The 13,402-nt window shown below is 41.3% G+C and overlaps 1 protein-coding gene across 2 annotated transcripts in view; it reads left to right on the top strand.

Moving 5' to 3' along the window:
- Positions 1 to 13,402, top strand: part of cep135 (centrosomal protein 135) — a 106,233-nt gene that overhangs the window by 86,843 nt on the left and 5,988 nt on the right. For both annotated transcript variants that reach the window (XM_080187327.1, XM_080187319.1), the window contains exons 21-23: positions 5,539 to 5,724; positions 8,592 to 8,801; positions 12,174 to 12,376. In XM_080187327.1, coding sequence (XP_080043453.1) covers positions 5,539 to 5,724; positions 8,592 to 8,801; positions 12,174 to 12,376 — 599 coding nt within the window. The remainder of the gene's footprint in view (positions 1 to 5,538; positions 5,725 to 8,591; positions 8,802 to 12,173; positions 12,377 to 13,402) is intronic.

Below are 13,402 nucleotides of genomic sequence, written 5' to 3'. Positions count from 1 at the left end.
CAGAGTGTGGCAACTAGATTTCACAGTAACTTCATTGCAATGTTAATGAAAGCCTACTTGTAACGCTAATAAATAAACTTTAAACTAATTGTTGACAGGCAGCGGTAAGAGAAAAAACATGATTCTACTGGATTTATATAAAATCAACCTGTACTATTAAGGATAGTTCTATCTTGTGAAAAGCAACAAGATGCCTCATAGCAATCACAGAAACTAGGAGTAGGCCATTTGGCCTTTCAAGCCTGCTCTGCCATTTATCTTGATCATGGCTGACATCTTGCTTTTCTGATTCCCCTTCCCCCCCATATCCCTTGATCCAAAGAACAAAGAACAAAATCAGCCCGGGAAACAGGCCCTTCGGCCCAACGAGCCCACGCTGCCATCTCAACACCACCAGTCCCCCTCTCCCCCCACGACCCCTGTCTAATGTTTTATGGCCATCCAGATTGAGGGAAACTGATTTAGGGACAATTTATTCCTGCCAATCAGCCTAACAGCACATCTTTGGGGTGTGGGAGGAAACCGGAGCACCCGGAGAAAACCCACGCAAGCACAGGGAGAATGTGCAAACTCCCACAGGCACCGGCCCAGATCCATGTGTCTGCACAGCAATCAGCGATAGTCACTGAGCTGTCGTCTTGCCCAGTATCTTGTCCAGTTTAGGCACACACTAACGACATGAAGCACCAGGCCAATCCTGAACAACCAAGAGCAGCCCCAGTACAACCCATCGTGTGTATGCCCCTCATTGGACACGAGGTGGACCGACTTAAAACCTGAGAATGAAAAGAGAAAAACATTATTATCATACCATACCCATTTACATTACCAGGGACGCCCCAATGCTAATGACCCTTATTTAAAACAATCTCCTATATCCACCCATCTCCAACCCAGTCATGTGCCTGTCTAAGTTACTCTTAAATGACTCTAGCGTGTTTGCCTCCACCACCTTACTTGGCAGAGCATTCCACACCTTGTCCTACATGTCTCTATCATAGGAAATAGCTTACCTCTGTTTACTCTATCTATACCCTTCATATTCTTATATACCTCTATTAGATCCCCCCTCAGTAGGCGTCTTTCAAGGGAAAAGAGCCCCAATTTCTTCAATCTTTCCTCATACCCCAGTCTTTCCATACCAGGCAACATCCTGGTAAACCTCCTCTGCACTCTCTCCAGAGTCTCCACGTCCTTCCGGTAGTAAGGCGACCAGAACTGGACACGTACTCCAAATGCGGCCTAACCAACGTTCTGTACAACTGCAACATTAGACTCCAGCTCTTATATTCTATACCCCTTCCTATAAAGGCTAACATACCATAGGCTTTCTTCACCACACTCTCCACTTGCACTGCCACCTTCAAAGACTTGTGCACTTGCACCCCCAGGTCTCGTTGCAATTCTATACTCCTTATGGGCTTATCCTTTACCATATAACTCCCCCCCTACATTATTCCAGCCAAAATGCATCACCTTACATTTATCCGGATTAAACTCCATTTGCCATGTATCTGTCCAATCAACCAGCCTATCAATATCCTGCTGTATTGCCAGACACTGCTCCTCACTGCCCGCCAATCCAGCCATCTTGGTGTCATCAGCAAATTTGCTGATCACACCACCTACTCCCTCTTCCAAATCATTTGTATACACTACAGAGGTCCCAGTATTGAGCCCTGCGGCACCCCACTAGTGACAGACCTCCAGCTAGAGAAAGACCCCTCCACTACTACTCTCTGACTCCTCTTTGCAAGCCAGTTCTCTACCCATCTAGATACCTGACCACATATCCCATGAGCTTTAATCTTCTGTACCAACCTACCATGAGGGACTTTGTCAAACGCCTTACTGAAATCCATATAGACGACATCAACGGCTCATCCTTCGTCAACCGTTTTTGTCACCTCAAAGAATTCTACCAGATTTGTAAGGCAAGACTTCCCCTTGACAAAGCCATGCTGTGTATCCTTAATCAGATCGCAACGCTCTAAGTGCGCATACATCCTATCCCTAAGAATCCTCTCCATCAACTTACCTACCACTGACGTTAAGCTCACCGGCCTATAGTTACCTGGGCTATCCCTCCTACCCTTTTTAAACAATGGTACCACGTTCGCTATCCTCCAGTCCTCTGGGACCTCACCTGTGTCCAAAGAAGAGACAAAGATTCGCGTCAGAGGCCCAGCAATCTCATCCCTCGCCTCTCTAAGCAGCCTAGGATAAATGCAATCGGGCTCCGGAGATTTATCAGTTTTAATGCCATCTAAAAGCCCTAACACTTCTTCCCTCGTAATCGATAGATCTTTCCCTCAATGACCGTACTAGACATCAAGCCCCTCTCCTTCGTGAATACTGACGCAAAGTATTCATTCAGGATCTCCCCCATTCCTTCTGCCTCTAAGCACAATTCCCCACGTCCGTCCCTGAGAGGACCGATTTTACCCCTAGCCACCCTTTTGTTCTTAAGATAGGAGTAAAATGCCTTTGGATTCTCCTTAACCCTACCTGCCAAAGCCATCTCATGCCCCCTCTTTGCTCTCCTAACTCCCCGTTTGAGATCCCTCCTACTCTCTCTGTATTCCTCCAATGCTCTCTCCGTTCCCAGCTGCTTAGACCTGACATACGCCTCTCGTTTCTTCCTAACCAGGTCTTCTATATCTCTAGTAATCCACGGTTCCCTAATCCTACCTTTCCCATCCTTTCTCCTAACCGGCACATGCCTTTCCTGCACCGTTTGCAGTTTTCCCTTGAAAGACTCCCACATGCCTAATGTGGTCTTGCCTTCCAACAGCCTATCCCAGTCCGTATCCCTAAGCTCCTGCCTAATCCGGCTGTATCTAGCCTTCCCCCAATTTAGCACCCTCCCCTTAGGACAGCTCTTGTCTTTTTCCATTCGTATCCTAAAGTAGACGGAGTTGTGGTCACTATTAGCCACATGGTCGCCTACTGCAACCTCAACCACCTGACCCGGCTCATTTCCCAGAACTAAATCCAGTATCGCCCCCTCTCTAGTCGGGCTGTCTACATACTGTTGCAAGGATCCTTCCAATACACATCTTACGAATTCCTCCCCATCAGACCCCCCAGCTCTAGGCACTTTCCAATCCACCCCAGGGAGATTAAAATCTCCCACTACAACAATCCTGTTCTTCCTACACTTATCTAAAGTGTCCCTACATATACCCTATTCCTCAACTCCACCCACAGAGACTCAAGTTCCAACCCCTCCATGTTATCGTCCCTCTACACCGCTGTGATCTGCTCCCTAACTAAGAGCGCCACTCCCCCTCCTCTTTTCAACCCTCCCCTATCACGCCTAAAACACTTATACCCTGGAATATTCAGCTGCCAGTCCTGCCCCTCCTTTAACCACGTCTCTGTCACTGCCACCACATCTAAATTCCTCGCGAACATCAAGGCCCTAAGTTCATCCGACTTTCCCGTCACACTCCTCGCATTAAAACAGATGCACCTAAGACCCTCAGGCCCTCTCGGATCCTCCTTCTCCTGGGGGATTTTCCTATCATCTAGATTTACCCTGACCTCCAAATCACTCCCAGTGCCTGAGCTGTCTCTCTCCTCTCCACCCCTCCTCCATACTAGTTTAAACCCTGCCTAAACACTCCAGCCAACCTCCCAGCTAAAATATGTGTCCCCTTTCCATTTAAGTGTTCCCTATCCCTCTTATACAAGTGCCCTTCCTTTGCAAAGACTTCCCAATGGTCAACAAAACTAAAACCCTCTGTCTTGCACCAATCCCTCAGCCACGCATTCAGCTGCAGGATCTCATTATTCTTATCTCTACTATTGCTGGGCACTGCAATAGTCCCAAGAGCTATATCTAATTTCTTCTTGAAATCAGACAACACTTTGGCCTCAACCAAATTCTCTGGTAGTGAATTCCACACATTCACCACCCTCTAGATGAAGAAATCTCTCCTCACCTCAATTATCCTCAAACTATGACACCCCTAGTTCTGGTCTCCCCCACCATTGGCAACATTCTTCCTGAATCTATCCTGTCTAACCCTGTTAGAATTTTATAAGTTTCTGTGAGAGGGAATCTCATAGAAACCCCTCACTGTATTCCCTCAATAGCAAGGACATCCTTCTTCAGATAAGGACACCAAACTGCACGCAATATTCCAGATGTGGCCTCATCAACATCATATACAATTTCAGCAGTACTTCACTATCCCTACACTCAAATCCTCTCACTATGAAGGCTAACATACCATTTGCTTTCTTTACTGCCTGCTGTACCTGTGTGCTTACTTTCAGCACTGATGCACAATGGCTGCAAGGTCTTGTTGAGTATCCACCCCTCTCAATTTACATCCATTCAAGTAATAATCTGTCTTCCTATTGTTGCTACCAAAGTGGATAACCTCACATTTATTCACATAACACTCCATCTGCCATTCAGATGCCCGTACGCTCAGCCTGTCCAAATCACACTGAAGCATCTCTGCATCCTCCTCACAGCTCACCCTCCCACCCAACTTTGTATCATCTGCAAATTGGACATAATACATTCAGTTCCTTCTTCCAAATCATTGATTTTTTTTTTATTTTTGTAAAATGCAAGTACAAAACCCATTCTACTTTGGTTACTGTTTGTCAATGGGAACCTCTGCACAAATGACAAAGGGTCATCTGGACTTGAAATGTCAGCTCTTTTCTCTCCTTACAGATGCTGCCATACCTGCTGAGATTTTCCAACATTTTCTCTTTTGGTTTCTTTTGACCCATGTCTTGGGTATACTCAACAACTGAGTACCAACAACTCTTTCAGATGGAGAATTTCAAAGATCCACATAACTGAGTGGAGAAATTCCTGCTCTTTATAGTCCTTAATGACTAACCCCCTGAGACTGTGATCCTTAATTCTAGATGGCATATTCAGGATAAACATCCTCCCAGCAGCTACCCTCTCCAACCCCTTTGAAGAATTTTGTGTTGTGGTGAGATCATTTTTGTTCATCTAATTTTGAAGGAATATAGAATCATAGAATCCCTACAGTGCAGAAGGGTGCCATTTGGCCCATCTAGTCTGCACTGACCACAATCCCAACCAGGCCCTATCTCAGTAACCCCACATATTTACCCCGCAAATGCCTTGACACTAGGGTCAATTTAGCAAGGCCAATTAACCTAACTTGCACATCTTTCGACCGTGGGTGGAAACCAGAACACCAGGAGGAAACCCACGCAGATACAGGGAGAGAATGTACACATTGCTACAGGCAATGTTCTCAGGCTAGAATTGAACCCAGGTCCCTGGCGCTGTGAGGCAGCAGTGCTAATCACTATGCCACCATGCCACCCCAAATACAGGCCTGTTATATTCAATCTCTGCCCATCAGGCAATCCCCTTCAGCCCAGGAATCAGTCTAGTGAACCTTCACTCTGCTCCACTCCTTGATGGACCAATACCTAAAAATGAAAATGAAAGGAGAATCAGGTTTGGTCTGAATGTTCTGCAGGTGTTCTTCAGTTTGAAGGATTTGTACTTATCTATTTTGCTGATAATAGGAACAAGAACTCCATCATATGCTAGAGCAATTCCGAATGGCCAGTAATCAGGCTGAGAATTGGGAGCACAAGGCCCATCAGGCAGAAGGAGAGAGCAGTTCAATTCGGCTGGAGCTCCTGTCTGTGGACACAGAGAGACGGCATCTTGAGGAAAGAGTGGTCAAGCTGGAAAAGGAAATAGAGGAGGTATTGTATTAAGTATCGACACAGTCTGTAAAACTAAAATGTATTAAACATTAGTATCCTATTTGGTCACTTTATGTAATATTGGAACAAAATCCTGAAACTCCCTTCTTTACAGTGGGAGAGAGAGGTCAGGATGTCTCTGGTCCACATGGGATGGGTTTATCCAGTCAGAAAGGGGCTTCTGATGGCTATTTAAAGGCCTCATTTGGGACAAGGGCAGGCTTCCCATCCAAGGCCCTGCCCGCCCCACTGTAAACTTGTAGCCGGGGTCCCTGAGGGAATCCCACCCACGCATTTTCATGTTCCCCTCACCTCAAAACCCACTTGGTGGAACATAAAGTTCAGGCTTTTGCATGATTCCATCTACACTCCTTGCAGTTCTGCTTGTGTTTATCTCATCAGATTTGGGTAGGTACTTTTTTCCCCCAGCATCTGAGAAAGTCACGATGTGGAGTCACTAACGCTGGACTGGGGTGGGCACAGTAAGAAGTCACTCACCTGATGAAGGAGCAGTGCTCCGAAAGCTCATGAATCCAAATAAAAATGTTGGACTTTAACTGGTATTGTGAGACTTTTATTATTTATTCTTATTAGTTTAAATAGCAAAGTCAATGCTTCTCCCCAACCCTCCAACACTGACTTCATATGCAGTATTCACAATCTATTATGCAAATCAAGACTTGGCCTAATGTCACACACAAAATGACCTTGTAAGAAGTCTCATAACTCCATGTGAAAGTCACAAGCTTTCAGAGCATTGCTCCTTCATCACTCATCTGATGAAGGAGCAGCGCTCAGAAAACTCATGATTCCAAATAAACCTATTGGGCTTTAACCTGGTGTCGTGAGACTTCTTACTGTGGCACCAGCTGTCTGCTAGAAGTCTTTTTATTGCTGCTTCAATGGCTTAAATGGGGTTATGTTTATTTTTACACAGGGCATCAGGTACTTTCTGGGATTTTTTTTATGACCTTCAATGTTAAGGGGAAAACTGATCAGAAAAGCGCTTCCGATGGCCATTTCAAGGCCTGCTTTGGGGCAAGGGCAGGCTTTCCATCCAAGGCTCCACCTGCCCCACTGTAAACTCATAGCTGGGATCCCTGAGGGAATCCCACCCCTGCAATTTCATGTTCCCTTCGCCTCAAAACCCACTTGGAACATAAAATTTTGTACGATTCCATCTACACTCTTTGCAGTTCTGCTTGTGTTTAGCTCATCAAATTTGGGCAGATTCCTTCTATCCCAGCACCTGAGAAAGTCATGAATAAATGCCATGATATGGAGATGCCAGCATTGGATTGAGGTGTGCATGGTAAAACGTCACTCACCTGATGAAGCAGCTCGTGATTTCAAATAAACCTGTTGGACTTTACTATGAATAAATGCAGTGAATAGTTGAGATCACAACACAGATCGTTGCAGAACACCGCTAGTCACGTCCTGAGTATCTATCCATTATCACTACTTTGTATCCTGCTGCTCAGCCAATTCCCAACCAAGATAATAATTTGCCTTCAACTCCATGAGCTTCAACTTTAGTTAACAGTCTTTTATGAAGAGACCCCTTCTGGAAATCCATATAAATAATATCTGTTGTTATTCGTGTATGATATTTTAGTCACATCTTCAAAGAATTCAATCATAAAGCAGTCTTGTCAAGAGAAGTCATCCAGAAGTACTTTTGATGCAAATTAACAGCCTCCTTTGATATGGGCCCCTTCTGTGTGATGTAGAAATAGATGTTCACCAGTATCAAATGGCAGGATCCTCATGGAAAGCATCCAAAAACTAACACAAATTTCATATAGATAATCTGTTTTAAAACTGATCAGAAGGCTTTTTTTAAAAAACCTTCATTGCTTGATTTGATGGGAATTAAAAAGACACAATGCTTCAAACTGATTGAGAAATTGCTGTGAAATCAGCCTTGGCTGATGTGAGGTGGCATTTTTATGGAGATTGATTGGACTGTTAAGTTACTAACACTCTCGCTGTAAGCTTCATCACTCTATCCAATAGATTCTTCCAGTTTATCAAAATAACTCTTCATTGTACATTGTTGCAGCAAGATCAATACATAGTGGAACACATTTGGTCAACTTGTCAGTTTTTCAAATCTCAGCAGGACATTTTTTCAATCATAATTTATTTCATCATGTTGCTGTGTCGTCTTAAAGTTTTTCCTTCCTCCTAATAACCTTTCCTTTTACGAGGAAACTCCCTAACAGTTCTGTTGGTGTCCGTACACTGCATAATCTGTAGCAGTTCAAGAAGGTAGCTTCATCACCACCTTCTCAAGGGTAATTAGCAATAGTCAAATGCTGGTCTAGTCAGCGATGCCCATTTCCTAGGAATGAATAAAAACAATTATTCACACAGTCAATCTTGAATTCTTAACAATAATTTCTCTATTTTGTTTCTGGTAAGTTAAAATTGGCTGTACACTTCTTCTCGCCAGGAGCCATGCTCAGCAGGAGGCCCAGGGAAATCATTGTTACAATCACATGTCTAATGGGAAGTGGGTGAAAGGTCATTCCTCACATTTTTTTGAGGAACTTTCTGCCCCTTTTCTAGTGGACAAGAGGCATGAAAATGCAGCCCAAACTTTATACAGCGGAGTGTGGACTGAGTGTTACAGGTGGAAGTTACTCAAAAGCAATGTCCCAGTAATGCCACACCCCATGTGATATCTGTGCTGTTGTATGTAGAGGTTGAACTTCTATTAAAGAATAAAGAATATTTCACATTTACTTGTAGATTTCACCATCAACTAACTTCTATGCTATCATAAAAGTTTATTTGAATGTTAATGTAAAAAATGTGTAGATATTTTCATGTGTTTTACTGTTGATTCTTCTTTAATTTAGCATGTAAATGCCCAGCAAGCATATGAGAAAGATATTTCATGTACTACTAAATGCATGACCAAACTGGAGGAAGAGTTACGACAGGTGCAGGCTGAGAAATGCCATGTTTTAGGGGACCTATCTTCAGTCAGAGAACTGTGTGCCCAACTGGATTCTAACAAGGAACTGTTGTCTCGGCAGCTTGCTTCTAAGAGTATGGAGCATGAAAGGGTAAGGTTAGATGGAATCTTGTCGATGCTTAAATTAAAGTAAGATTTTTAAATGATAGATTCAAATAACCATTTAACAGTCAAGATCTGTCTGTATAATCGTTAGTAATTATAATTTTGTGTTTCCTACTTTTGTTAACCCTTAAAATGTCTTAAAATTTTACATTCTCTCAGCAGACTTGATATAGTTACCAGAGCCTCCATCATACACTGACTTTTTCAAATATTCTATAGAAATGTCTACCAGAATAAATTGTGAAAATAATTAATCACTTGTTGACAAATTCGCCTTTTGAATTAAGATAGGGTTGAATCACAAGACTTCAGTAATCAACGTCTAAATTAGAGCCATTATGGAGCTACAAGTTATCATTATTCCTTGAAAAGTTTTTATTTGGCCCAGAATGTATATTATAGCCCCAGTTTTCTAAAATTGCTCTACAATGCATTATTGTTACTTAATTTTGGATTACATTTTAGAAGTATTATTATTCCAGATCCCCTTATGATTTCAACATAGATATTTTTGACATTTTTACTGTTTTCACATAGAGACTATTCAACACATCTTAATTCACTCGTAGAAAAATCTGAATGTTTTTCTCAATGTACCATTCATTTGCTTCATAAATGATTCTGAAGTCATCTCCACTGCTCTATCTAGATGTCAATTTCACACTCCTTTGTGAATTACAATTTCCTCATATAAATTCAATTTATTTACTCTTATTGGTTTAAACAGCAAAGCCAGTGCTTCTACCCAACCCTTTAACAGTGACTTCATATGCAGTATTTGCAATCTGTTATGCAAATAGAGGCTGGGCCTCGTGTCACACATAAAATTACATCATAAATCTCACAACACCATGTGAAAGTCACAAGCTTTCAGAGCATTGATCTTCCATCACTCACCTGATGAAGGAGCAACTCTCCGAAAGCTGATGATTGCAAATAAACCTGTTGGACTTTAACCTGGTGTTGCAACACTTATTGTGGCACCAGCTGTTTGTTAGAAATCTTTTTATTGCTGCTTCAAAGGCTTAAATGGGCTTTTATTTATTTTCATTCTGGATCTCAGGTACTTTCTAGGATTTTTTATGATCCTTCAATGTTAAGGGGAAAACTGGTTGGCAGGTCATGTGTTTTGGACAGTTTTTTTTCTAGTGAATTCAAGATTTCATTTTTAATTTAGCTGCTAGCTGCGTTTTAATTTAGAAGGGATGGCCATCAAGTTGAAAAGAAGTATTTCTCTCTCTGCCTCCCTGGTTTTGCAAATCCTACTGTTAGCTAGAGTGGAAAGTCTACTATAGGTGGTTGGCTTGCCTAGAGTCTCTCTCTCTCCCTGGTGTTTTGGGAAGCTGTTCTGACTTCAAGCTGGCCTATGTGTATGTCAAGAGGGCTGCCAAAAGTTACAAGGTTGGAAAGTCAGGGTTTCAACTCTTCACCCAAAGGACTAAGTTCCAGCATTACATGAGCATTCTTATTTTATGTGTTAAATCTGTGGCAATTGTTTATGGGATTTGTTTGGTTGGAACAGTGTTTAGCTGTTAAGATTTGTACAATATCATGGTTGATTTTTCTTTCTTGTTTGTAAATGGTAAAAGTTATTGCTAATTTTATTTCTATACATGTTAACTGTATACTTAAATAAATTTTTATTTGACTAAAAACTCCTTAATGGGCAGTTCAATCATACCTCAAGTGAAGCTTCTCATGCTCACCACAGCCAAATTCAAAATACAAAACTTCTGCTCCAGGTAGACTTCAAAAAACACTTTGGAGTTCCTGACCTGAATTACAACAAACATATAAGATCCTGAGGGGTTTTGACAGGGTGGCTGTGGAAAGGATATTTCCTGAAGTCAGATAATCTAGAACTAGGGATCACTACTCACTAAAATAGGGGGTTGTTCATCTTAGATGGAGATGGAGAGACTTTTTGTTCTCTGAGAGTCATGAGTTTTTGGAACCCTCTTCTCAAAAGGCGGTGGAAGCAGAGTCTTTCAATAGTTTTAAGGCAGAGCGTAATAGATTCCTGATGAGCAAGGGGGTGAAAGATTATGGGGGGGGGGTAAGTGGGAATGTGTTGTCATTGCAATTAGACCAACAATCTATAATGATCTTATTGAATGGCAGAGCGGGTTTGAGGGGCCGAGTGACCTACTCCTGCTCTTAATTTGTTTGTCAGGAATGCAGAAGAGATTTTCAGAAATGGTGTCAGTGTGAGGAACTTCGATTGTGTGGTGAGACTGGGGGAGCAGAGGTTGTTTTCTGTAAAGTGGAGAAGATTAAGAGGAGATTTGATAGAAGTGGTCAAAATCATGAATGGATTTAATAAAGTAGGGAGAAATTGTTCCCGCTGGTAGAAGGAGCAGTCACCAAAGGATGCAGGTTGAAGATAATTAATAAAACAGCTAGGGGTGAGATGAGGTTTTTTTTAACACAGCAAGTTGTTTCCTGTGATCTGGAATAGGCAATTTAAGTTGGTGGAAGCACATTGAATCTTAACGTTCAAAAGAAATTTGGATAATTGCAAAAATACTTGAAAGATAAAAATTATGGGGCTATAGACAAACATCAAAGGAGTAAGATTTATTCATTTTTATATGGGCATGGTAAACTAAATAGGCTCCTTTGTGCTGTATGAGTCTGATCTCAGTGACTAGAACTGAATACAGAAGTCTGGATTTGGTCATCTAGTTCAATATTGATTGCTATTCTTCACTGGTCGACTAAGGTTTTTATATCTCTTCTGCTTTGTCCTTCAATTGCCTCAACACCATTCATGTGACAACTTTTGTTCCTTCATGTGTATAGTACTTGATACTTCACCTGCAGAAATTTCATCTACAAAAAAAAAACATTGTGGTTGCCAGAAATCTGAAATAAAAACAGAAAATGGTGGAATTCTCAGGAGTTAGGCAGCAACTATGGTGGAAGAAAAAGTGTGAGCATTTTAGGTCAATGACCGTTTTGTCAGAACTGAGCAAAATTAGAGAAGCAAAGGTTCTGAGTAAGTCCAGAGGCAAAGAAGATGGGGGAAGAGAATAACAGGGAAATTCTTTGATGAAATGAAAGGTAGAAGTAAAATGACAAACTGAATGATGGTGTGAAGTACAAGGAGATGGTAGTGGCAGAATCATCACCAATGGCTGCCATCAAAGACATGTGCACAAAGGTTATGACCTGAAATGTATGAATGCAGTTTGTGTCTGGAAGGTTATAAAGTGCATAATCAAAAGATGAGGGAGCTGTTCCTCAACTTTAGAGTCAATGTCACTGGTACATTTATTTAATCTTCCACTCTATGCCTGACTCTGATAAGTTATGCATTTTCTACCTACTTAAAAAAATCTTTCTCATAACTTTACAGACCTTAAGTGAATTGGAAGATTTGAAGTCCGAAATTGAACTTTTAAAGAAACAGTTGAGTACTGAACGGGTCACAGTAAAAAATCTCGAGACATTGTTGACATCAACTCGAGAAAAGGAGTTTCAATGCCACCTGTCAAAGAATGAAAGAGAGTCAGAAATACAGCTTCTTGGGGACAAGCTGACTCTAGCAGAGAACAAAGTGTGAGTGGTATTTATTTAATAATGCTATTTTACAGTGTTTCTTTCTAAATACAGAAACTTTTACAAAATAATCCTGAGCTTTCCTCTGCATTAAATCTGCTGGGGTTGACCACACTTGTATTGAAAAATTCAGCAATCTTAAAATGAAGAGGCTGATAAGCTTAAACATCACTTACAAATGTAGCTACTTCTTTACATACTGTGTTTTACAAGATCCATTCTTTGTCCTGCCAAAAAACATAAATAGCATTTACACTTATTTATTGTTTTATGTCAGCATTAAAAAGCTTCATGCAATAAATTATTTTCAGAATGCAGGATTGCTAGATATATTACAGAGATACTTATTTTTTTAAAAAGAACTTCATAATTCCTTCCATCTCTCTTGCTGCAAACAGTGGCATTTAGGTATTTTTTCCTAACTCTTTTTACCAATTACAACATATCTGGTCCACTACAAGAGGAGCCTTCTTGGCCAGATAGCTGCCTGTCACCTGTTGGTGGAAATCAATTTATTGGGGGAGGGAGAAGAATAGCTCTAATCTACTGATCTCAGGAATTTTGAAGACATTTAGTTTTGTTTTCTAGAATTGTTAGTTTTGCAGTTGATTACATCCAACATTACAAAAACACAAAATTCCTTAAAATTTCAAAACAAAAATAAAATGGTTGACTAGTAAATGGAAGTTAATTATGAGTACTTCCCAACCTTTACTTTCAAGGATAAAATCTGCTTGTTCCCCTCAGTATCTCTTGGGAAAAAAGTGTAGGAAAAGTCTGTTCTGTTCAGAACAATGTGAAAAGTGGGGCCTGCGGGAGTAGATTAGAGACTGCACTTACATCTCTAACATTTGGTTTCAAAATTAGCCTGAGCTGATGTAATAGAAGTCTCATGAATACTGAGTCCTGAAGCCAATTGATTGTTTTTTGAAGTGTAGCCACCTCATTCTCAACTATCAGCGAGCTCTGAAGAAGAGTATTTCAGACTCAAAACATTAACTTTGTTTTCCTCTCCAGAGATGCTGC

The sequence above is a fragment of the Carcharhinus amblyrhynchos genome, chromosome 1, assembly GCF_965287045.1.
Source record: "Carcharhinus amblyrhynchos chromosome 1, sCarAmb.v2.hapA, whole genome shotgun sequence".
Classification (NCBI taxonomy): domain Eukaryota; kingdom Metazoa; phylum Chordata; class Chondrichthyes; order Carcharhiniformes; family Carcharhinidae; genus Carcharhinus; species Carcharhinus amblyrhynchos.
Note: the sequence above shows the minus strand (reverse complement) of the source record. Positions and strands in the feature narration are given on the sequence as shown.